Below are 26,682 nucleotides of genomic sequence, written 5' to 3' on the forward strand. Positions count from 1 at the left end.
ATTTGTACATAATTCTGTGTATTTGACTGTTTAAGGAAACTTAATGTGTAATGTGCGAGCGTGACTAAGTGACAGGCGTGTGTGTGTGTGTGTGTGTGTCGTTGTTATAAGCTCATGTCTCCTGTAACTGTTATTACGAAATGCTATAAAATCTCTTGCGTGTTCAAATGATTTCCGTTATCCGTCCCGAGACGAGCGTGAAATGTTGAATCGGATTATGCAGATTGCTTTATGGGCCTTTCACACCGAGCGCGGCAACGGCGCCGCTGCGCTAAGAAATCCATTCATTTCAATGGCTTGCGCCGCGCAAGGACGGTTTGTTGCTGCGCCGACCAAAGCGCACGCGCAGCGGAGCGCACCCTTGACGAGCTTGCACGCATGCCGCGGTCAAAGTTCAAAATATTTTAACTTTTGCCGCTGCGCTCTGTGACGATTACCCGCGTGGCCAATAGAAACGGTACATCGAAAGAAACGAGCACGGAAATCAAAATGGATGAACATGTTGTACTGTGCGTGTCAGTACAATAATATTATTATAATATAATACACACATATAGGCCTACACACACAAACAATGTGCAAACAAGGCATATACATGATAATGATATATTGATATATGTCTTATTTTTATGCCTTGTTTTCACACGGTGTGTGTGTATACCTCTTCTTCCTTGCTGCTCTCTCTCTTCTTCTTCTTACTAGAAGGGTATTGCTATCGCTTAATCGCTCGCTTTTTAGCACGGGACAGATACATATTTGCTGCTGATTGAATGAAGAGAAATAGACATATAGAACTCCCGCAAAAAGTTTTGAAAACTCCGCTTACTTTGCGCTGACCAGTGAAGCGCATCTGAAGGGCTGCGCTGAACCCCGCGGCAAGCGCAGCGCATTCCGCGTTCGGTGTGAAAGGCCCATTAGTGTAGTGCGATGTCTTTTGAAACCAGAAGCAATTAGCTAATTTTGAGAGATTTTTGCTGAAATTATTTCTCACAAGAAAGTTTTCAAATGATTGATTTGATGTGATGAGCTTCGCTGATTAATTTACTAATAAACATTTGTGGTAATTTCCCACTTTATAAACTCAAAACTTGCATAATTGTTCTCATTCGCGTGCAATATACCCGCGCTAATATCAGACCTTGTGGTATCGATTTAATATCGGTACTACGGTATTAGATTGTGGTACCGTACCGAAGCCAAAATTGTGGTATCGAGCCATCCCTACTCCACGCAAAAATTCACTGGATCAGATGGTGTTGCCGGCTCTCGCACTGGGCTTTAGATTTTTATGGAGCTGACCTTCTGGGAAAACACTCTCCAGTTAGGGGAGGATGTACTTCTTCCATGTGAGTAAAGTAATTGAATCTTTTCACCTTTTTGTAGCAAAACAATAATTAAAATACACCTGTGGCGACATTTCTTCATAATGATATAAGTCTACTTTTTACATTTGGCAAGAGGAGAACTGGCCTCCTGAAGGTTTTATTTTCCATTTCTGTCCCCCTGAGTTTGATTTCCTTGTCACTGTTGCCTTTGGCTTGCTTAGTTGCTAAGTTTAAACCACACTTAATATTCAATATTATCAATATGACACTGCACTGACACTATTGGATGAGAACACAAACAGAACTGAACTTAGATGAATATTGACACTTTTGTCTTTTGTAGAGCTGCTTTAAAGCTGAGTCAGATTTGTTTCAAACATCAATACTGTTTGTAAAAGGAACTCAATCAACACTGAACTGATTCAAGCTGAATAATGACACTGCTGTCTTCTGTAGAGCTGCTAGAGAAATTGACCTAATTTCATAATGATGGACTTTACACAGTTATTGAACTCAAATAAATCAACACTAAACTGAATTGAGCTGAATGATGACACTATATTACTTTTTAGAGCAGCTTTACATTAGCTTTGAATTTGTCTTCTTCATTTTTGAATTTGAGTTTGCATCATTGACATTAACCATTTTCCATCCACCTTTTATGCAAATTTGTGAACATCATACAAGAACAACACTGGGTGGAAATGCCAATATGAAAATAAATTCAAAAAATATGCATACAAAATATATATATATTTTTTTTTTCTTTATGCACAACAAAAAGCTCACATGAATTTGCATCAACAGAGGATTTTATATAATTTTTGTTATTCTTCTAGGCAATTAAGTCAAGGCGATTTCCTAGGCAGATATTGACTTGGGACTATATTATGGGGGATCACAGGCGAAGCACTGCTACTTGGGTGCAGAGATATCACGCAACACATTGCGTTTGCTAAACCATAGATATACATAATTAATCTTAGATGTCTCGTCTGCGCTGCTGGCCAATGGAGGTCGCCGTCCACACCTGGCTGCCATCTGCCAATGGTGCATGTACTTTTTAAATAACCAAAACTTATTAAATTTTCAACCGATTTTCAAACCGTTTGGTTGGTTATAAACACCAGAGATGTAGTTATGACACTACATACTTTTGAATGATTTTAACCATGGACTTCCATATGAAAATAACACTGAACAGAACAGATAGGTGCAATGAATATACACACACACCCACAAGGTATTTATTCTAAATCAATATCATATCATATATATATATATATATATATATATATATATATATATATATATATATATATATATATATATATATATATATATATATATATATATATATTCACTTTTATAATAAGAATATCACTATTATAATAAAATAATTAAAAAACAACAACAAATTAAAACAAAAAAACATGCAAACTAAGGACTCTGTTGGTCCATTTACTAGCATCACAGGCCTTACCTCTTAAGAAAGCTGAGACCCTGTAGTTTCTTAGGAAAGAAGCAGAATAATTGTGTGAAATACTGGCAGAGTTATGAGGCTAGAATGTTTTTTTTTCCTGACGGGTAACAAGCATCTCTGAACTGACCACATTTCAGCCCTCTAGGTCACTTAATATGACTTTAGAAACATAACTGAGCCCAAGCACCAGGTCTTGTGAAACTATGTGCAAAGCAGATCAATATAGAATGAAATATGAGAACTTTAGACCATTTATTTGCCAAGGTATAATCATGTAGAATTCCCTATGGAATCTCCCCAGATGACTTTTTGGAATCCAACATAGGATTTCATTCATTATGCTAAGCCAGCAGCAACCCTGGCAAACTAAAACAATGCATGCACTGTAGAGGATGGATACCCGATGGGTCCCGATGGTACTCGATGGGCCGGGTTCGGACAGATATTTAGAAATGACGTTCGGGTTGGGCTCAGTCACATCAGCACAATAAGGCAATGAACCTTTTAAATTTAAAATTGCTTATTATGCAAGTAGCCAATGGGCCTGTTTAACTTGATGCAATGGTTTGTTTTTGTGATTATAATGAAATGTAAATTACATTAAAACTTTGATGGATAGATTATGTCAATAGATCCCATGTTGCAGTTTAGTAGCCATATAGTTTTCGAGAAAAATGGTAAGAGTGACTTCAATAAGCATTTTAATTTTGTTATGTTAATGTTTTTTTTCTGTAAGCTTGGGCCATTTTTGGTAGACCTTTGCTCATTTAATTTCAATTGGCCATTTGATTGGGCCCTGTGTAACGTGTGCTTTGTTGCCCCGTGTGCGTGCTGATGCGCTCATCTGTAAACATTTCAGAATGCCTTCCTACAGCTGCTTAATAAAAGCGGGCTTTCCACACAAACAAACGTACATGTGTCATTACAATATGAGAGTGAAAAAATAGATTTTAACTGTCAGGCTTGGGTTGCGCTCGGACATAAATATCTTAATCCTAATGTCTGGCTCGGTCGGGTTCGGTTACTGCTCTGCCGGACGCGGGCCAGGCTCGGACAGAAAAAAGCGACCTGACAAATGCACTCTAATAAGACAAAAAGGCATTTGCACACATATCTAAATGTAGGAAAGAAGTTGAATAAGCCCTATATTTCCAAAAACGGTGGAGTGTTCCTTTAATGTAGCAGAATTAATGTTCAATTAATTTACCTGTAGCATGCATACAGTTTCGCAATAGAAAGAGAGCTGAAGCAAAATATAGGAAAGCGGATTGAAATTCAGCAGATCAACAGCTGGTTGCTCGTTGCCACTGATCAGATCATCAGCGCCAGCTGCGGTTGCTCAGCTCTACTGTTTAATGTCTTGCCATTTGGAGTTCCCCGGTGTTTGTGTCCTGGCCCTGGCTGTCTCTGTGTATCTGCGTTTGGTATCTAGATCCAGTGTCTGTCTTCGTGGTTGAGTTTTTCCCTGTGTCTCACAAAATAAAATTATTACAGAGTTTTGAACTGGTCACAATTAGCAGGTGAATTGGTAATGGAATTGGTGAGGGAATCGTGATTGGATATAAAAGAAGCATCTCAGTCTTTGCTTGCAAGAGTCATGGCTCGCCACTTTGTGGAAAATTTCATGAGAATTGTCAAACAACTCAAGAAACATTTTTCTCAATGTGCATGACCTTCAAGCCCTCAGATGACATTGCATGAGAAAGCATCATGATGCTATGTTAAATATAGAAACCTGTTGTCACACAGTCTGCCATTGCATCAAGATTTAACCTGAAGGAAAGCTGAAAGCTGAACATCAGATTTTTGCAGAGATGCTCCCAGTTATCTGGGCCCAAGCTCATCTCAGATGGTCCAAAAGACAGTGAAAATGTGTGCTGTGGCAAACATCTGCCAATGCTAATGGCACGGGTGACTTGCATGTGTGAGAAGATACCACTGACGTAGAGGCATATATTGGGATTGTACAGAGACTTAAACTGCTATCATGTCTACACTGTATAAATTACAGGTCCTTCTCAAAAAATTAGCATATGTAATAAAAGTTCATAATTTTCCATAATGTAATGATAAAAAATAAACGTTCATATATGTTAGATTCATTGCACACCAACTGGAATATTTTTAGGTCTTTTATTGTTTTAATTCTGATGATTTTGGCATACAGCTCTTGAAAACCCAAAATTCCTATTTCAAAAAATTAGCATAGTTCTTCCGACCAAAAAAAGAGAAGTGTTTTTAATATAAAAAAAGTCAACCTTCAAATAATTATGTTCAGTTATGCACTCAATACTTGGTTGGGGAATCCTTTTGCAGAAATGACTGCTTCATTGCGTTGTGGCATGGAGGCGATCAGCCTGTGGCACTGCTGAGGTGTTATGGAGGCCCAGGATGCTTCGATAGCGGCCTTAAGCTCATCCAGAGTGTTGGGTCTTGCATGCAAAATTTGCTTTCATCCGAAAAAAGTACTTTGGACCACTGAGCAAAAGTCCAGTGCTGCTTCTCTGTAGTCCAAAGTGTCTTGACCTGGGGAATGCGGCACCTGTAGCCCATTTCCTGCACACGCCTGGGCACGGTGGCTCTAGATGTTTCTACTCCAGACTCAGTCCACTGCTTCCACAGGTCCCCCAAGGTCTGGAATTGGTCCTTCTCCACAATCTTTCTCAGGTTTCCGGTCACCTCTTCTCATTGTGCAGGGTTTTTTTGCCACACTTTTTCCTTGCCACATACTTCCCACTGAGGTGCCTTGATACAGCACTCTGGGAACAGCCTAGTCGTTCAGAAATTTCTTTCTGTGTCTTACCCTCTCGCTTGAGGGTGTCAATAGCTGCGTTTCCATTACAGATTTGCGAAAAACTTTTGCGATATTTCTTAAATGTCGATAAAAAACTGTTGCGAAATGACAGCGTTTCCATAGCTGCAGTTATGCGACTAAAACATATTACTTTCCTCTCGCGATAGGTCATTCCAAAATGATGGCACTTGGTAGGTTTGTATATCCCATCCATCACACTAGCCATTATTATTATTGGAAGGAGACATACGTGTTATCCAAGCATTAATGGCAAGGAAAGCCCCTTAGGTTACTTAAGCGGCACGGATATGAGGTGTGTGTGTGTGTGTGTGTGTGTGTGTGTGTGTGTGTGTGTGTGTGTGTGTCAGATCTGCTTCAAGGTCTTCATGATAATGTGGCATTTCTGTGTTTAGCATCCAGTATTACTGTAATCCTATTGTCTTTTATGAGTTTAATAAAAAGCTCCCGTCTTCTCTCCAAACCGAACCATCATCTGTAAATAATGATCGACTTTTACGCGCGCCAGGTTGACGCGAGTAGAGCGAAATGTTTGAATTTGCATGGTAACTCAAATGTTTGTTGGGTTTTTTTGTTTTTGTTTTTACCACTTTCGTTATTTTGGCTAGATATTTCATTTGATGGGCATGTGAATTGAATTTAGAAATGCTTTGGAAAAGAAAAAAATGGCATTTAATAAACGAAATAATTTTTTTAAAATGAAGACCGCGTTTGGAGTGAGTGCATGCAAAATAATTAATTCCCTGAGTCCACAAATAAAAATAGACAGTTTATAGTTTATAATTATGTCTTGAACTTATCTGTATAGCTAAAAATGACAAGAGTATTGTGAATTGTTTCATCTCTCTTAAAGGAAGAAGGAAAAAATGAGAACGTCGGCGCTTTTATCGGCCGTGGGTTAAAGAAAAACATAGCCTAACTACGAAACTAAATAGGCTACGTTTAGGACTAAACATTAGCCTGTTATATTATTATTTTAATTTATATGTTCATTATGAAAAGTGAGCAGCATGAGTAAGAATCGCAATATGTTTGTGACCTGGGGAGTCACATGATTTTGATCACTTCGAGTTTTATTTTCTAGAAAGTCTTTCTTAATTTTTTGTCGTTTTGTATAAATTGTATTTTTATTTTTATCGATGTTTCATCAATTAATTGCCTGTTTATTAAATAAGAAGCAAACTAAGATCGTCTGGAATGGATTGACGTGCGTAACTGGCCTGTTTCCTCTGCCTTTGAGTAAGGCTGAAACTATAGGCTATCTCTTTCTGTTTTAATACATTTCTTGAATATATGTCTTAATTACAGTATATATAGCCTGTAGTCCTTATTAGGAGAAAATATATGTCCTTTTAACTACATTATCTTTACGGTGTGGAATTGAGTGGAAAATATAATATATTGGCCCTATTTTGCAGCAATGCGTCACCGCAACAGGTGACCTGTAAATGCGAAAAAACCGTTTCCATTGCAGTTTTGCGAAAATGTCCTTTTTCGAATTGCCTGAAAAACCACCTCATGAGAGCGTAAAAACTTTTTTGCGATATATGGGATTTTTTGCGAAATTGCCGCGTTTCCATTAGGCGTGTTTTCAATTCGCAATTTCAATATGCGCAATTTGAAGGGTAATGGAAACGCGCCTAATGATGGCCTTCTGGACAGCAGTCAGGTCGGCAGTCTTACCCAAGATTGCAGTTTTGAGTAATGAACCAGGCTGGGAGTTTTTAAAAGCCTCAGGAATCTTATGCAGGTGTTTGGAGTTAATTAGTTGATTCAGATGATTAGGTTAATTGCTTGTTTAGAGAACCTTTTCATGAAATGCTAATTTTTTTAGATTAGAGCTATTTTCATGAGCTGTATGCCAAAATCATCAGTATTAAAACAATAAAATACCTGAAATATTTCAGTTGGTGTGCAATAAATCTAAAATATATGAAAGTTACATTTTTATCATTACATTATGGAAAATAATACACTTTTATCACATATGCTAATTTTTTGAGAAGGACCTGCCGGCCTGCAGTCCATATCTGTCTCCTACTGAAATGCATGGCCCATCATTAAAAGCAGAATTAGACAACAATGCCCAAGGAACTTTGAGTAGCTGTCTTATATCAGGCGAGATTGGGCAAAAAATCCATTTGCAAAATGGCAACAAAAAGTCGCGACCACATTCGCGGCATACATTCACAACGCATGTTCAGTCTGGTGCATGCCTTTGGAAGCTTAACTTTCATAGAAATTAATTTGAGAAGTTAAAACACTTACATTGATTAGCATCCGTTTAAATTAATGCCTACAGCATTGAGCTGTGCTGTGAGTGTGATCTCCCATCTCCGGGTTGAAAAAAATGTGGAAATAGCTCCCTCTGCTGGCTGTAGTCTTTAGCCTCTGGCCAAACATTCCAAAGATGATGCAAATATCGTCAATTTGCGTCACGGGAGAAATTTTTCCAGAAATAAAATGCATAAATCTCTCGTCTCAGGGGGATATGAGGGGGGGAAGCATAATCATTTGATTATACTCCAGGGTTTCTACTGATACAAAGCCATATGCTAAGCGCTGAAGTAACCCTTTAAAGGGGACCTGTAATGCCCCCATTACATTATGTATAAAATGTCTCTGATGTCCCCAGATTGTGTATGTGAAGTTTTATATATATATATATATATATATATATATATATATATATATATATATATATATATATATATATATATATTAGGGGTGTAACGGTTCACAAAATTCACGGTTCGGTTCGATACGATACACTGGTGTCACGGTTCGGTTCGGTACGGTTCGGTATGTTTTAGATACAGCAAAAAGAAAAAATTGGCAGATAAATTACCTTTTTTTATTATTTTTTTATTAAAACTAATAAAACTGATCCGCTGTTGCATACCACAAACACAGCATTGATTCATTATTTTTTATTTAAAATCCAAAAGTTTTTAATGAACATGCCTCGTCAGAATTCCAATTCTTTTTGTTTACTCTTTAATAGAAGTCAGTTACGTAGCCTACATTTAAACAACATTTTATTAAATTAATTTATTCATATTTATATATTTTAGATTTAGCTCACACAAGTGCCAAAACATTTAAACATAGTTTATAGCCTTAAATCACAAACATTTTAAATTAGAAACTTACAATAGTCTATTCAAAAACAGCTGACTCTCGTCTTTTCTTTCGTTTTTACACCCTTTTAAAAGAAATCCTGCAGGTCAAAAAGAACTTTGCTTTTCACCTCCAAGAAAGTATGAGTGCTATCCATTATGGCACTTTTTTTTAACCTAAATGCCAGGTAAGGTGTCGTTTTGTTGCTTTACTTGAGAAAAAAAAGCCATGTGTTGACTTTGAAACAAGAGTATATTTTAAATGATATGCATCTGTGGTGAAATGACTAGATTTTCGCGTCAGTACATTTTTATTTTAATGCGAACAATCTTCTGTCGCTTTAATGCAGCAACGCAGCGCAGCAAAAAATAGACTCGGTACGAAAACGATCCGTGCACTGCTGCAGACGCAACGCTCCTGGAACGGACTGACGGACAGCATCCGCGTGCAGTTTGAAAGCTGTCATCCCATGGGTACGGGAAAAAATACGCACCGCACACGCACTGCAGACGGAGTATGTGTGAAACGGCCGTTAGGTCTCATATCCGCGGCTATAAATGGACCACTCGCCGCCGTGATGTCTTTTGCCGTTTGAATAAGTTGGAAATGTCTGTCTAAATGCTGCGGGGATAGTTTGTGGGATAGTTTGTGGCTGTTTCTTCTTTTTATCGTCTTGTTGTCGGCGTAAATGAGTTGATTGACATGACATGAATTATTCCCGCTGCTGTACCATCAGCAAATGCGACATACCGTTGTTTTTTAATCCATCACTCTTGCCAACACCATCATAGCTTACAAAGAATCCAAAGTTCACCCAAACACCAGACCTGTTGGTTATTGGAGGATCTTCTATTTCTGGTTTGTTAAACGCAATAGCCATTTTGCCACGAGCATTCAGCGCGTAGCCTGCTGATTAAGCGAGCACCTGACTGAGCAGCCTAAAACATATATGGTGTTTTTTTTTTTTTTTTTCACATGCTTCGGCGGTGTCCGGGGCATTGCCTGTTATGTCGTTTTGGTTATTGGGCTACCTTGTTGAACGCATATTATTATATTTCACACACTTTTTTATTTTCCAAATCTAATTAATTAGTCCAAGAACCGTTCGGTACATAATGCGTACCGAACCGAAAGCCTCGTACCGAACGGTTCAATACGAATACGCGTATCGTTACACCCCTAATATATATATATATATATATATATATATAGTTTTATATTTGTTTATAGCATGTTAAAATTGTGCCTTTTTTAGGGTGTACAGAAATCAGAGTCAGACAATGATGGAGAGACTCAAGAAGAAGTGACAGCATGTAGAATGAGACAGGATGTTTCTGAATATAGTTGATGAATTTATGTAGCTGATGTGGAGTTAACTATCTCAAAGTCATTGATTGGCACATTCTGTCATGATAATATATAAATCGCTGGTGTGGAAACTGTTGTAAGAGGCACATAGCCAAAGAGTCTCTTCTGCATGAAGAAAGAACAGTATAGTTAAGGGTAATTACAGTTATAACTTTAGTTGTCATCTTGCTTTTATAAAATGCAATTGTATTTGTAGTTGTACTGTATTGCAATACATGTGAAAAGACGGATGACTTGAGCTGACTCCCAAATGTACTAAAACAAGTCAGTTTTCTCTAACGTAGCCCAACATGGCCTCATCCCATTTGTTTTCTGTTCCTGGGGGCAGGGTTTATGTAAGTTTTAGGGTAAGGAATGTCACTACGCTTGTTGTAGTCCCTACCAGCCGTTTGTTGTAGTATTTAAAAAATGATTTCTGTAAAATAAAATATCTCCTTTTGCTTTGAACTTTTTGCAAACCCTCTTTTTCCTTAGAAAAACAACAACTACTAATCCAGATTTACTAAAGACACACAGCGAAGAATTAGCGCTGAAAAGGCTTGGGCACCATTATTTTTGCAGTTAAACTTATTGCATATGCATTTGTAGGAGTTTCCCTATTAGACTCAAAATGTATGGGAGGAAAGTATTTAAATGAATCATGCAAGATGATTTACTAAGTTTTGTGCTAGTCAATTTAATGGTCTTAACTAGTTAACTGAGATTCAGGAGCAGGTCCACAACCAACCACCTGACTTCTCAAAACCTTCTTATATGGGGCCGCCCCTTTCAGTACTGCTTGTTTTGTTTTCTCAAACTCCCCCTTCCCCTTGCTCTCTCTCATTCATTCAACCCTCTTTACCATACCTTGTTCTCTTCCCCTCTAGGTTTTATCGGGGGTCCCTAATCACTCGGCCTACATTTAACTGAGATGATGCCAGTCGCCAACACCAAACACTCAGATCAGCCTGACTCCCATCCCTTTCTCACTTCCTCTTTCTCCCTTCGTTTTTATCCCTATTCATTCCTAACTTTGTCAATAAATAATTATCCAACATTCATGGGTGTGGTGTGGTCCTTGTAACATTTACCACTCAAAAAGGAGGGTCATAATGACTATGTCTGTGTCATCAGTAGATCCCGCGCTGAACTTTCCTCTACAATCTGTGCTTTTTGGTTTTGCGCTCACATTAATTTGCCCTGTTTACTAAAATCTGGCCATAAGTTTGATATTGCATGTATTACCCATTTGAATGTAAGTGTTCTGATGCATCTGATCTTTGTTGAAGTTGTCTTGATGAGAGAGAACTGGTTTGAGTCAGAGGATCTTTGATGGATGGAAAGACAGGGCTGCAACATGGCACAAACATAAGGGCCCCTATAATACATCTAGCACATCTGAAATTTGTCAGAACCAGTAAAGGTGAAGAAGGAGAAGGGTCTGATCTTGTGATCAATAATCTTTTAAAGCATTAAGATGTCTCACCCTCGGCAGACAAGTGAGCCAATAAGGCGGCTCGACCAAGGGCGAGTTTAGACGGTGTGTGACTCCATGTCCCCGTTTCATTGCACAAGGAGCTGTGCAGGTCCTGGAACAGACTCGGCGCTTGTTTCCAACCCCCAGTATTGGATTATTCTAACGTGCTGGGGGCACGCGAGGCTGTTTATGGGACAATGCCGTGGGTGGAAGATGCTCTTGCGAGCTATCTTTCATCGGAATCGGCATCGTCCCTTAAAGCCCCGAGACTGCCCACCAAACAATGCTGCCATACTTCAGTGTTGGTGGGCAGGGCGTATATGGCGGCTGGGTGGGCTGGTAGTTCCCTGCATATGCTTTCCATCTTGCAGGCATACCAGGCCTACCTCCTCAAAGAACTAGATGAGGGCGAGGTTCCCTCTCCGGAGGATATTTTAGAGCTCCCGAAAGCTGCCAATCTGTCTCTCCGCATCACCAAGGAGATGGCTCGTGACATCGGCCGCTCCATGGCTTCAAGGGTGACTGTGGAGAGACATTTGTGGCTCAATCTATTGGGGATGAAGGAGAAGGACAAAACCTTTCTCCTAGATTCCCCGATTTCACCTTCGGTCTGTTCGGCGACCCTGTTAACACCGTCGTCAACAGATTACAGGAGCCGAAAAAGCAATCGGCAGCTTTCCGGCAGTTTCTCCCTTGCCGTTCTAAGGGGAAGGCTCAGCCGTCAACCAGCTCCTCGCACCAGCAGGTGCAAAAAGAGAGCGTCACGTTTAGAGCTCCTCCTCCGGGAGCATGGCAACAAAGGCGACACTCTCACCAGCAGTCTTCAAGGCCGAAGGGCGATCTAAGGATCTAGCCGTGGCAGAACTTCTAAGAGCGGTCCCTCCCGCGCGGGGGCAACTGAGGTTGCATCCCATGTGGTGCTCTTGGGAAAACATGTGGTAATCCTGCCGTCACAGACGCTTCGGGCCACATCGTTTTCTCATGAACAGATGATGCTCCAGTCGCCTTGAAAAAGACCTGCGACTGGACGGCATGTGTCTCCACACACCGAAAATTGTTTCCAGCTGCTCCCTGCTGGATTTCTGCTTCAGGGGGTTGGGAACAAGGCTCAGTTAACACACAAGGTGAGCCTCGACGGGCTGATTCCCTTAGTAAATCTCGGCGCATGGAAATGCCTACCTAATATATCAACATGGGTCCTGCGTACTGTAGAAATAGGGTAGACTGCAGTTCGATCACCCCCCTCCGAAATTCAATGGGGTGACATGGACTGCAGTGGTGCCTCAGCGGGTTCGGGTAATGGAACAAGAAGTAAAATCCTTGCTGGCAAAGGAAGCCATAGAAAAGGTTTCGATGTCAGAGAGGGAGTTTTACAGCCGGTACTTTATAGTTCCAAAAAAGGTGGAGGGCTTTGGCCGATTTTAGATCTAAGGTATCTGAACCAGTCTCTGAGGAGATTCAGGTTCAAGATGTTGACTATCCCTACCATCGTGAGTCAGATCTAGCCCAAGGTCTGGTTCGTCACGGTAGATTTAAAAGACGCCTATTTCCATATTTCCATGCCACAGAAAGTTCCTTAGGTTCGCTTTCGGGGGCGAAGCGTACCAATATCGTGTACTTCCATTCGGTCTAGCTCTTTCCGCTCGCATGTTCACAAAATGCATGGATGCAGCGCTGGCTCCATTGAGACTTCAGGGTATCCGTATACTGAATTATATTGACGACTGGCTAATCCTAGCACAGTCGTATGAGATGGCAGTTCAACATCGGGATGTAGTTTTGTCCCACATCCATTGCTTGGGGCTGAGACTCAACGCAAAGAAGAGTGGGACATGGGACTCGATTTTGCAATTATCCCCCACGCGAGTCGAGACCACTCGGGCGATAGTCTCAGGAATAAAGTTAGGCCAGAATGTCACCATGAAACAGTTTCAGAAAGTGTTAGGGTACTTAGCAGCAGCGTCCAACGTAAAACCCTTCAGCATGTTGCACATGAGGGCCCTACAGTGGTGGCTAAAGACCAGAGGATTTTCCCCCAAAGGGAACCCGTTCCGTATGATCAGAATAACGCGCAAATGCGTTCGGGCTCTACTCATATGGAAGAAAGTGGTTTCTGTCCCAGGGCCAGTGCTGGGAGCATCATTGTAGTAGTTTGGATAAAGGAAGGAAGAGGACACAGGGGTCGGCTGGACTGATGACGTATTTATTGATACTTAAACTCAAATTCTACACACACAACAACGTGTGACTTTTCTTCTGAACACTTTGTCGTAAACACTTCCGGGTTACAGGCTTCCGGTTTCCTGTTCCGTTTCTCTCGTCAGCAGTCCGTCTCTCTCTCCCCGCTTCCGTCCCTCCTGGCGTTTTATACTCTCTCTGTGCCACTTACTGAAATGAGAAACAGGTGTTGGTAGTTTGTGTCCAACCCACTCACTTACCGTTCGTCTCTCCCGACTCTCTCTCCCGCTGCAGACCTCGCTAAACCACGCCCCCCTTCCACATATCCCCACCGCCCGTCTCAGGCCAGGAAGCTGTGTGGCCTGCAAACTTAACCTGGGTGAAGACCTGCTGACACCGCCCCGTCCACTGGACCGTATCTGGCACCTCCTTTTTAGTAAGGTCAGTCAAAGGGCTGGTGAGGTCCAAATAATTAGGAATAAACCGTCTATAATATCCTGCCAGCCCCAAGAACTGTCTTACCTCCTTTTTAGTCTTGGGACGCGGCCAGTTCGCAATAGCGGCGGTCTTATCAATTTGGGGTCGCATCTGCTGCAAACTACTACGGCCGGTTCGGTCTCGATATGGTGCTGAATCAGGTTAGTACGGCCCGGTAGGGGCGAGAAAACGTCAGCAATCTCTGCCTGTAATTTCATCAAAACAGTGAGATGGGACGGCGAGAGGTGATCTCCCACAGGGGCCAGGGCGAGGGATTGTGGTTTGACATTCGCCTCTGGTCCAAGATCATCCTCCCCCTGACCACCGTCGCCAACATCACTGGTTCTGCCTCATTACATTTTTTTAAGGAGGTTGAGGTGATCTGACGGGCCCCGTTCCTATCGGACTGTATTAGCTTATAATTGAGATCTCCGACTTGTCGTGCGACCTCAAACGGTCCCTGCCACTTGGCCATCAATTTAGAGGTCGATGTTGGGAGTAATATAAGTACTTTCTCTCCTGGTGCAAAATTGCGTAGCCTAGTTCCCCTGTTATAGAGCTGGCTCTGCCGGTCCTGGGCTTGTAACAAACTGTCCCTTGATAGCCGCCCCAACGTGTGGAGTTTTGTTCTCAAGTCCAACACATATTGAATTTCGTTTTTGCCCTGAGATGGTCCCTACTCCCAAGATTCTCGCAGGACATCCAGCACCCCTCGGGGCTGGCATCCATAGAGAAGCTCGAAGAGGGATAACCCAGCGTTCGACCAGGCCGTCCGTTTGTGGTTGATAGACGCAAGATCGAATCGATTTAATGCCCAATAAGCTGTATAGTTTGCGTAGCGTAAGTGACATAAACGCCGTGCCCTGATCAGTGAGGATTTTGTTTGGAACCCTCACCCAGGAGATAAGACGAAACAAGGCATCCGCAACACTTTTAGCAGAAATGTTGCGGAGGGCCACTGCTTCAGGATATCGTGTTGTGTAATCAACTAAGACTAACGCAAAGCCCTCGTGCTGATTGCTCTAATGGCCTGATGAGGTCCATACCAATTCTTTCGAAGGGGACCTGCATTAATGGAAGAGGGCGTAAAGGTGCTTTTGGGGCGGCCGGTGGGTTCACCAACTGACAATCTGGACACGACGCGCACCACCTGCGCACACCTTGTCATGAATGCCCAGCCAAAAGAAACGGGTCATGAGGCAATTCAGTGTCGCCGCCTGTCCCAAATGGCCCGCCATAGAATTAGAATGCCACAATCATGTTTCCGGAAAACCGTTTCAAAAGATGCCTCCCTCACTGGTTGGGGCACGGTCATGTCACATCTACGTCATGACGTAACACCAATCAGGATTGGACTAGTTTCATTCATACTTCAGATGTGTTGATGCTTAGGGAACATCCCCAAATTCGTCGTTCCGACGCAGTGCTCATTCCCTCTCAGGGAACAAGGGTTATATACATAACCCGAGATGTTAGCAAAATGTAATGTAAATGAACATAAAGGAAATGAAAGTAGTTCATAGATACCACACATGCTATGTACAAAACAATGCAAAATATTTTATGATTACGTAGGAAAATTGGATACATGATTGTGCAAGTGATTTTTAAGTGAGATGCTCTTCGGGGGCAGTGCCTTAGCTATTGTATTTGTATTTTTATATCATTATGGTAGAAGATTATCCTATTCAATTTAGTGTAATAAACAAGTTAGAGAATCAAAAGTAATAAAAAAAGTGGTCAGATTATATTACTTTAAATATGTAAAGTAATGGATTATGTTACTATCTTTAATTTTCGCCATAGACATTTTGAATCAGTAACCATCTACAATTTGAAAATATTTGACACAACACTGCTTTCTGGCTGGGATTTTGCATTTAATTCAACGATTTTTACAGCCTCAATTTCTTGAAAACGCTGTTTTACTCATTGTGTCTTTCTTTGTAGTTTGTTTTGCAGTCTGGAAAAACCACCACATGCGCACAGTGACCAACTACTTTATCGTCAACCTGTCCTTCGCAGACATCCTGGTCACAATCACATGTCTTCCTGCGAGTCTGGTGGTGGACATCACAGAAACCTGGTTCTTGGGACAAACCCTGTGCAAGATACTACCTTACTTACAGGTAAGCATAACATATGGAGGTTTATTAACTAATTTGGCACTATATCCTCCTGGGACCCAGTAATAGACTTTTGTCCACTGTAGTGGACATTATATTTTAGTGAGTTTCTGTGACATCACACACGTCACAGTTTTGAGTCAGGATGTCCTTTATAGAGCACATTCAGGGCTTTGCAGAGATACCAAATGTTTGGAGGTTTCACCAGGACAACAACAACTTCTTGGTCTTTAAAAATGGCTGACATTAATGTTTAGCACTATTATGGAAATATGATAATATTTTGTAATTATAATTTAAATCTGATTCATTTTCTAATTGTTTGTTATAAATCAACATCTCAGGAAAATGCTATGGGGTTTCTAATCAAAATATGACTTTTTGTTACAAAACAGGGCATTGATTTCATAAATGTCCACTGTAGAGGACACCAGGACATAAATCATGTTTATCATGCATTTTGGAGACACAAACAGTAAATAGGGAAATAAATTACATAACAATATTCCTATGAAATATTACGTATTATTATGAAAATGTTGCCAATTATTACTCCCCTTATTACACTTCTTTTTTTCATTACATGTTGCACCAAGAACACAATAATATGCAAATTAGATGCAATATACCGATACATTGTATTGAATGGGAAAATCCAAGTATGGCCATTTTACCCACATATTGCATAAAGTAAGATGGTATATCAAAGCATTCAGTTATATCTTTTATAACATAGCTCAGAATCATCTTTAAAAAAAGTTTGTTTTAAAAAAATCCTGAAACTTAAAAATGTATTTGTGAGTTAAAAAAAAAAATCCCATTGTTTTGGCCTATACATGCAATTTTATTTCATTAAAAAAATTTAACAACTGAGTCCTGGTGTCAACTACAGAGGACATATCATAAAATATGAATAAAATATAATTTTCCAAAAAAATTATGTGTCCATTTGTTTCTTATGCTCTAAACAATCTAATGACATGAAAAAATACAAAATTCGAAAAACTTTTTTTTTCTGGGTCCCAGGGTTTCTTTTCATAGGATGCCCTATGCATCACAATTAAGCTTTTAAACATTTCTGAATTATGACACGTTTGATCTTGAACATCTTCAACTTCTGATGCACCAATATATCTACCACAGATTCTAGTGCTAGAGGCTGTTTGTGCTTGTTAAGTTATTGCTATTGCGTCAATAAATCACATAAACAGCTAAAATCTTTCTTTGAAAGAATGTTTTATTTATGTATTTATTTATTGAGATTAAGATGCACTTCCGTAAATGTAGATTTGATGGAGTTCCTGGGATGACAGCATGCACTTTTGGTCATTTTTATGGAACAAATTTACTCAACCCTCTGTCTAGTAAGGACCTAATGGATTGACTTTAATGTTTCAGATTCACAGATTGAAAAGCTACAAGTAATGTTGTTTCATGTCTATCCCTGATATGCATGGTTATCTTCGCTAGTTGAATAACTGAATATTAATAAGAGTTTTGAAGTTATCAAGACTGAAGAAGCAGCTGTGAGCCATAGTTGCAGCTGCTTCAAGTGTTGACATATGCCTGAATAAAATCAGTTGTTTCAAATCACATTCATGGCTTTTGACCCTCAAAGAGAGTCACGTTTGATTGATTCCAGTCTAATGCAGGATGTTCGCATCTTTCAAACACATTCCAGACACTTAAGCTCAAACTTCTTTGAGCTGATGTTTAGAGTGAAGCCATAACATTAAATATAGTTCCACTTGAGCAGGACTAAAGTTTTGCGACACAAGATGCATTCAGGCATAATCAGTGTGGAGCACTTCAGAAGCATATCTGCCAAAAATGGACCAATTTGCACAGAAGACACGCATTGAAAATTGACCAATAATCATGTCATCTGATGTCCTTTTGTTTTTAAATAAGGTACTGTTCTTTTAGAAATGACATTTTTACTACATATTCCACATTTAGGGGAGCACGGGGCACAACCTATTTAACTAGTTACCATATCAATGTTATTTAGAGATATCAATGAACATTTATTTAACCATAGCAAAAGTAAATGTCTTACTTAAGTTTATTTGTCATCTCTGTTTTCTGTGATTAATTAAAATAAGACAAATCTGATATTATTGTAATCTTATATTGGTAACACTTTACAAAACGGGTGCACTAATATGCATCAATTCATGCTTAACTAATGCACAGGTAATCATTAATCGAGTTAATGTATTACTAATGGTGAACTAACCCATTTATTAATGTTAACTGCATCAGCTACTAATGAAGATTAATAGATTAAGTAATCATTAAATTGTTATTAGTTAAATATGTCATAATGTATTAATTCCTTAATAACATTAACTAATAATGTAAATTACGTTACATCTCATTTACATTATTACAAATCTAACAAATTACAAATACATGACTATTAACTAATTGATTAAGTAATATGTAATTGTGGTTATGAGTTTGAATTAATTTTGAATTAGTTAATAGTCATGTGCCCCACATATAAGCAAAGTCATAACATAATGATAACTTTATAAATCATTAGCTAATGATTAATTAAAGCAGACAACTGGAAGTAGAAATTTAACTGTTGAGATGGTTCTTTACTGCTGATCTAACAGTAGAAGACACAAGCTGCGGTTTATTCCCAGTTGTGCAGATGGGGCAGATGAGAGTCAGTGTTCAGAATTAAATTAGTATGTTTTTAACTATGCTTTATAGCTGTGTTTAGCTATGTTTTTGTTGTCAAACTCAAAAATTGGTATATTTGTAATGATTAAAAAATGCCATTATTTTATTTAAAAAAGGTAATAATTCAGTTTATGTAGGGTAGAGAGGGGCACAACCTAACGTCTCGGTTACATATGTAAGCCTCATTCCCTGAGGAGGTAACGGAGACATAAAGTCAGTGACTGACTAATGGGGTTTCGCTTAGAAGCGAAATTAGATCATTAGATCATCTTCGAGATCTTGAAAACGCCCAATGGCAGTGCCAATACCATGGGCATGCGTAACTCCGCCTACCCACGTGGGTATATAAGGAAGTAGCTGGCATGATCACATTATGTTTTAGCTTCGGAACATACCTCTTCACTCCAAAAGCCTTCTGAGTTATCTGTCAGTTCTTCGAGACGACAAGACGGTGTTGGTGTCAACGGCGCGTTCCTGTGAACGCATACTTCCTGCCTGCTGGTCAAAGGATACGGTATCCAGTTGGTGTGTGGTCCCTGGGCGCTTCGGCATTGATTGCGAGGTTAATCCTCTCACAAAAAGAGCTCACACGTGGCACGTCCTTTTCAGGATGTCTCACCCGTGTGCTTCTGGGTGTGGCTCTGCCACCTTCCGATGGCAACTTGCACTGTCTGGCGTGTTTGGGCTTTCAGCACGCTCAGGCAGCACTTGTGGATGAGTCGTGTTCCCACTGCGGGAAAATGGCCATCCCCGTGTTGCGGTCGAGACTCAATGAGCTCCGCGTGGCCGCCGGAGTGAGAGTCCCCTCTGCCACACCCCGATCTGACGTCTCTATGAGAGGCGTCACTTCGGCTGTTGGCCAGGGTGACCTGAGGGTGATGGTGTGGAACAAAGCTCCGACGCTCATGCCTTGGCCCACACCCCCATCTGTTGCACCGGAACCTGCGAGCAACTGTGTCCCCAGAGTGACTCCTCCTGGCGTAGGTATCCTAAGCACCCCTCCAAAGCCTGTAGATTCACATCTTCCATGGTGGCAAAATGCTACAGAGCTCGAAGGGTGGAGCCAACCCAGGTCTCAGAGATGAGCTGCGCACCGCGACAAAGGTTACCGCGTGCTCCCTGGGCCGGGTGATGTCCACTGCAGTGGTCCAGGAGAGACACTTATTGCTCAACCTGGCCGATATGAAGGACGCTGAGCGAACACATTTCCTTGATGCCCCCATATCTCAGGCTGGGCTATTCAGCGGCGCGGTCGAGAGCTTCGCCCAACAGTTCTCCAACTGAGGCAATCAAACACATACTGCCCCGGCTCGCTGCTGCACCCAAAGCCCATAACCCCATCCCTGAACCCATCTAAACCCATCTCTGAGCACCTAGAGACCGGTGACGGCAGTGCGCACTCGTCCCTCTCTGTCGCCAGCCCCCTCTCAGACCAGACCCCCATGGAACGCGAGTCCTTCCCTGGTCTCCTCTGTCAGGGCGCAGCCGTTACCAGTGCCCCCACACCTGGCTGCTATGCCACCCACGTCCTGGCCGGTGCTCCGTATGACCCTGCTGGTGCACTCCCTGGGAGCCTGGCTTCAGCTTCTAGGACTGTCCCTCTGGGTCGCACTGACAATCAGGCTGGGCTTCGCGATTCAGTTCGCACGGGCTCCTCCCCGTTTCCGGGGTGTCTGCTACACCATGGTGGGGCCCAATGCCCCTGTCATGCATGCGGAGATCGCTACCCTACTGGCAAAGGGTGCAATCGAGCCTGTCCCTCCAGCCAAGATGAAGTCTGGCTTTTATAGCCCTTTCTTCATTGTACCGAAGAAAACCGGTGGGTTACGACCAATCTTGGACCTTCACGTCGTGAACCGATCCCACAGGCTTCCGTTCAGGATGTTGACTGTGAAACACCTTTTCGGATGCGCTTGTCCATGCGATTGGTTTGCAGCGATCGACCTGAAGGACGCGTACTTCCATGTTTCCATCCTTCCGCATATCAGTATGCTGTACTCCCATTCGGGCTTGCTCTGTCCCCTCGCGTCTTCACGAAGATTGTCGAGGCAGCCCTTGCGCCCCTCAGGCAGCAAGGGGCTCGCATCCTGAACTATCTCGATGACTGGCTCATACTGGTCCACTCTCAGGAGCGGGTGTGCAAATACAGAGATCTGGTTCTCCACCACTTAGTCAGTCTGGGCCTTTGGGTCAACTGGGAGAAGAGCAATCTCTGCCCCGGGCAGAGGATCTCTTTTCTCGGTATGGAGATCGACTTGGTCGCCATGTGCGCGCAGCTTACCGGCAAGCGTGTGCAGTCACTGCTGACTTGTCTCCTTCAGATATAGAGCAAGAGCACGGTTCCACTGAAACTATTTCACAGGCTAATGGGGCACATAAAATCTGCAGCCGCGGTGGCGCCGCACGGATTGCTTCATATGAGACCGCTTCAGCACTGGCTTGAGTCCCGAGATGGGCAATGGCAGTCTGGCACGCTCTGGGTCACAGTAACTTGGGCCTGCAGACAGACACTCACCCAGTGGTCGAACCTCAGCTTTCTACGTGCAGGTATTCCCTTAGAACAAGTTTCCAGGCATGTTGTTGTATCAACAGATGCTTCCACTGCGAGTTGGGGTGCCATGTGCAATGGACATGCTGCCGCGGGCTCCTGGACAGAGGGCCGATTCGCTTCCGAGCGTTGCTGAAGGGTCAACACGTACTAGTCAGGTCGGACAACGTGGCCGTTGTATCGTACATCAACCACCAGGGCGGTCTACGCTCCCGCCGCCTGTCCCAACTTGCTCGCCATCTTGTGTTATGGAGTCAGAAGCGCCTGAGGTCCCTTCTTGCTGTCCATATCCCGGGGATCCTGAACCGTGCAGCCGACGAGCTCTCACGGCTTCAGCCAATCCCTGGGGAGTGGAGACTCCATCCCCAGCCGGTCCAGCTGATCTGGGATCAGTTCGGAGATGCACAGGTAGATCTGTTTGCCTCCCACGACTTGTCCCATTGCAGCCTGTACTATTCCCTGACCGAGGGCACGCTTGCCACGGATGCACTGGTGCACAGTTGGCCGCAGGGCCTACGCAAATATGCATTCCCCCCCGTGTGCCTTCTTGCACTTTTTCTATGCAAGGTCAGGGAGGACAAGGAGCAGGTCATGTTGGTCGCCCCGTATTGGCACAGCCAGACCTCTGAGTATTTAATCATGGACATAATTATTGGCACCTTTGGTAAATATGATCAAAGATGGCTGTAAAAATAAATCTGCCTTGTTTATCCTTCAAATCCTTCAACAACAACAACAACAACAAAAAACACAAACACCCAACCCTTTCTTGAAATAAAATAATTCAATCCAAATGGATATTAAACTAATTTCACATTATGAAATAAATTATGTTCAGAAAAGAGTCACGTTAGTCTGAGATGAAAGATTGCATGAGGTTACCTAATGTTTGTGGAATTAGCAGACAGCTCAGCTCTGATTGGGATAGATCTGAAAATAAACCAATGATTTTGAAGCATATGCAAGCCACCACCACCATTAATTTAGCAGCACATCATCCTGAATGAATGTCTGGTATACAATATGAGATGATATAAGGTGATGGTCTGCAAAACTCTTGCTAGATGAGTTTTAAACCATCTTCTTTATATTTGAGACCCGTTAGGAAGTATGAAAGTGCAGAATGATTAGGGATGCTGGTACGTGCTTATTTTCGACAGGTATGATTTATTTTTCTTTTTACACAGAGTAGGTCAAGCAGACAAAGCCACGGTAGGCCACATGGAGACGAAGGCCACATATAGATGAAGGACACAATAGGCCACCTTTAGACCACAGACAAAGCATTTGAGTTATTTTGAGTCTGATCTTGCTTGTAACTAGAATACTGGGATGACCATGTTCGCAGCACTTTGATAGAGGATGCTGACTCCACACATTCAGCTGATGATAGATGAGTTGGAGAATCGCAGTTCTTTGCATCTGCAGTTAGGAGGATTCTGAACCATTGGACGTGATCCCGCTCACAGCTTGATAGAACTCTGCTAACATAATCCCATCTAACAGTCAGAACCTGCCAAGAGGACCCCCAAAAGAGAACAAACCAGAACTCATCAGAAAATCGTTAAATACATAGAATGAAGACGACTAAGAAACCTCAGCCTTTGCACTTGCAGAAGGAAATATTTTTACATATAATACTGCTTTACTAGCTAACCATACCTAGCTATTGAACCCTGCAAAGCTACCAACCTTGGGGAAAAAAATAAAAATCAATATCATAAGTGTGATAATTTGATACATTAAACCAGGTTGGAAGTCTGAGACAAATAATCAGAATCCTAAAAGATTCTTTTGACCCTAGTCTAAAATCTGATGTCTTTGATAGTTAGACATGTTCACCACAGCCTGTTATTGACCATTGTGATACAATTTTAACCTGAAATAAATTCACTGAATGTGAATGGGCTTATGTAATACTCCAGAGATTTTTTTATGAACATTGTCGTGTTCATGTTGATACGGTCTGAAAACAGGGTTGCCAATTTTCAAGTTCAGGTTGGAGTGATCGATTTCGAGATATCGATTTCAGTATGATTCAGTCTCAATTCATATGTAGTATAGCCTACTGTACATGATAAGGAACATTTGTTTGTCTTAGCACTATTTTAAACTTTTTTTTAAATATAAAAAAAGAAACTAATTTAAAGTTTCTTGTGTCAAATTATATGTGCCCACATTCATTAATATTCACTTGTATGTGCTTTGCTTATACGTATCATTATTCATTAAAATATTAGAATGCAAGTTATTAAAGTTTTAAAATGTCACATTTAAAGACATCTAGTGTTTCGTCATATCTAAATATTTATTAAAATGCAAGACTGCAATACTTTTTGGAGCAACTAGATTAGATATGTATATTTATTAAAGAGCCATAATGCAACTATACTCGCTAATGGAATTACAAATGACTCTAATTGGCCTCTTTGGAATTGGAATTCTCTATTTTAACCTTAATTACTACACTAATTGTAATATAAATAATACAAATATTAGAAGAACAATATTTTAAGTGGTCATTAATTGACAATAATTATTGCACAAATAGTATTTAGTACCAAAAGATCTCTGTAAAAAAGTTTGTATGGGAAGGAAGGAGGCGGGAACCGGCGAACATTCAAATATGTTTATTTCAAAATAAATAAACAAAAGGAAAGTAACGCGGGCAGCCCCTCACAGACGACTGCCCGCACACACATAATAAACCATAAACAAAACTCAATGTAAAGTCCAGGTCTGGTGCTCTCTCGTCCGTCACTGGTGTCGCTAGTCCTTATATGCCTCCGAGCTCCCTCATGAGAGGACTCGAGACCGGTGTGTCTCACAGACTGTTCTTTCGCAGCCACGTCCCCGTAATTTAAAAAAAAATAGTTACGGTATATGGTCACATTTGTCATCAATGAGTACCATATGAGTGTGACCAATTAGTAAGGAATACCTGAGGGCTAAATATAAGAATAACATTAATGTTACAATGTTGCATTTCTATCACTCTCCATAATAAAACGATCCTGTAAATATGGTTGACTCAATAATCAATGCACATGCTGTACTGTTTACCAAAACTTGCTGCAAACATATATATAATGAAACGATTGTGTACCCGCCATTCAAATGCATTGACACAGTGCTAGAAGTATTGAGCGCTCTGAACCACGTGACTGCATGCGCCGCTGGAAGACAAGAGCATGTCGCAACTCCATTTTTCAACGCCTCTGGCTTTAAAGGGTGAAACACTCAGTTTCAGTCAGTGTCATGTCAATCTTGAGTACCTATAGAGTAGCATTGCATCCTGCATATCTCCGAAAAGTCTTTATTTTTTTAATAATTATATAAGAAAGATGCGCTGTTCCGAGTCTTTCCGAAAAAAGCCGAGCGGGTGGGGGCGTGTCGTGTGAGCGGAGCTAAATAATGACGTGTGCTCGCTGCTGCTATGTTGAGTCGAGTGCGTCGTAAAGCTGTGTCATCCCTAACAGCGGGAAAAAAACTTTATTCAAAATAAAAATATGGCTTTTAATCAGATACAGCCATACATCTATGATCCGGAATCAGACCCAGAGGCTGCAGTTGAACAGGAGCAGCAGCAAAAACGACTAGAGCAGGACGTCTCTATGTGGTACAAGTTATACACTAACTATATAATATGCTGAGCGGCTTGTGTTATTTACATATTTATACTTGAATTATATCGTCGTATTTTTGTCTTTGAAGGTGTACATGTGGGAAGTGCAGTTGTGCACGTGTGTTTGTGTGTTTACGCGTGGTTTGTGTAGACAGTAAGCGGACTAAAAAAAACAGACATTTGAAGCAGTCTCACTCACCGCCTGCGGTTCTAACGTTGGGACTGCTCCATCATTCAGCATTAGGCGATCGGGAAAATCCGGCGTCGAGCTGGGCCTTGTTTATGAAACAGTCGGCACCGAAATGCAGCGAACAGATATAAACATTCGCGCAACTCAGTTGCTGATCCGGAAAAGCAAATTCCATCCACTGTTGCCTTAACGCGGGGGTTTTTGGCGAATCTGTGCAGGACTGTCTTGGTCTGGCAACCAAAAACGCACTTTTTTGGTGACATTGTTATGTGCACATCACCTGTCCAGCATCCTACAAGCCAGCACTTTGATGGGCGTAGCCTGTTACTTTCGCTCTCTCCCTCTCTCTCTCTCACGCGCTTCCGGTAGAATTGTCCGTAAGGCCCATACAAGGAAATTCCGCCCCCATTAACGTCAAAGGGGACGCATGATCTCAAAAAACTTGCCGAAACTTATGACTAACCGGAAGTAGTATTTTTGACAAAGAAATACTCCCATCAAACGTCCACCTTAACTTTTGAAACTTTGTCCATGTTTAGCATGGGATTCCAAGTCTTTAACAGTGTAAAAAGATCAGTATGCATGAAACAGCATTTCACCCCCCCTTTAACATTATGCCACATTAGTACCAAAACGCTATTTATTGTTTGAATTTCGGATTAAAACTTTTTTTTTTTTTAAAGCTTAGCTTTGTTTAATATCAAAAGCAGGTTTGGCAATTTGGCGTGAAATTAAGTTGGGCAGAGCGAAAGCATGTGACAGCCCCTGAAAGCGTGTCTCACGCCAAATGCGTGAGAGTTGGCAACCCTGTGAAAAGCAACTATAACGATGACTATTATAAAGTCACGTGGTGTGCGCCAGCTTTACTGAAAAGAGAAAAAGCTCACTGCCAGAGGGCCCTTTTCATTTGCGGTGTGGCCCAGGAATCAATAAGCATGTGCAGTCTGCGTATCACTAGTCAATGCTATATTTGGTGCTAGCTGATAGGCTGCCATTTTAAAACACTCCCCTGCATGTTTGTGTTAGTCTCTGAAGATTGTTTAGGGTTGGCATTTACCGTGTGTTTTGTAGTGTTGAGCATAGCCAATCACAAACATGTCTGTTTAGCGCTTAAATCCAATGCCCAATTGGAGTTTATGTAGCACAGAATACAAACGAGTTCAAGTAGTTCAGCGCTTATTCACTTGCTAAATTCTGCCTGCTAGTGAATACATTTAAAGGGTTAGTTCACCCAAAAATGAAATTGATATCATTAATGACTCACCCTAATGTCGTTCCTC

At 41.4% G+C, this 26,682-nt stretch overlaps 1 protein-coding gene across 1 annotated transcript in view; it reads left to right on the plus strand.

Moving 5' to 3' along the window:
- The window catches only part of hcrtr2 (hypocretin (orexin) receptor 2), a 125,490-nt gene that overhangs the window by 31,388 nt on the left and 67,420 nt on the right, over positions 1-26,682 (plus strand). The window contains exon 2 of the mRNA XM_067421915.1: positions 16,170-16,348. Coding sequence (XP_067278016.1) covers positions 16,170-16,348 — 179 coding nt within the window. The remainder of the gene's footprint in view (positions 1-16,169; positions 16,349-26,682) is intronic.

Source organism: Pseudorasbora parva, chromosome 17 (assembly GCF_024679245.1).
Source record: "Pseudorasbora parva isolate DD20220531a chromosome 17, ASM2467924v1, whole genome shotgun sequence".
Classification (NCBI taxonomy): Eukaryota; Metazoa; Chordata; class Actinopteri; order Cypriniformes; family Gobionidae; genus Pseudorasbora; species Pseudorasbora parva.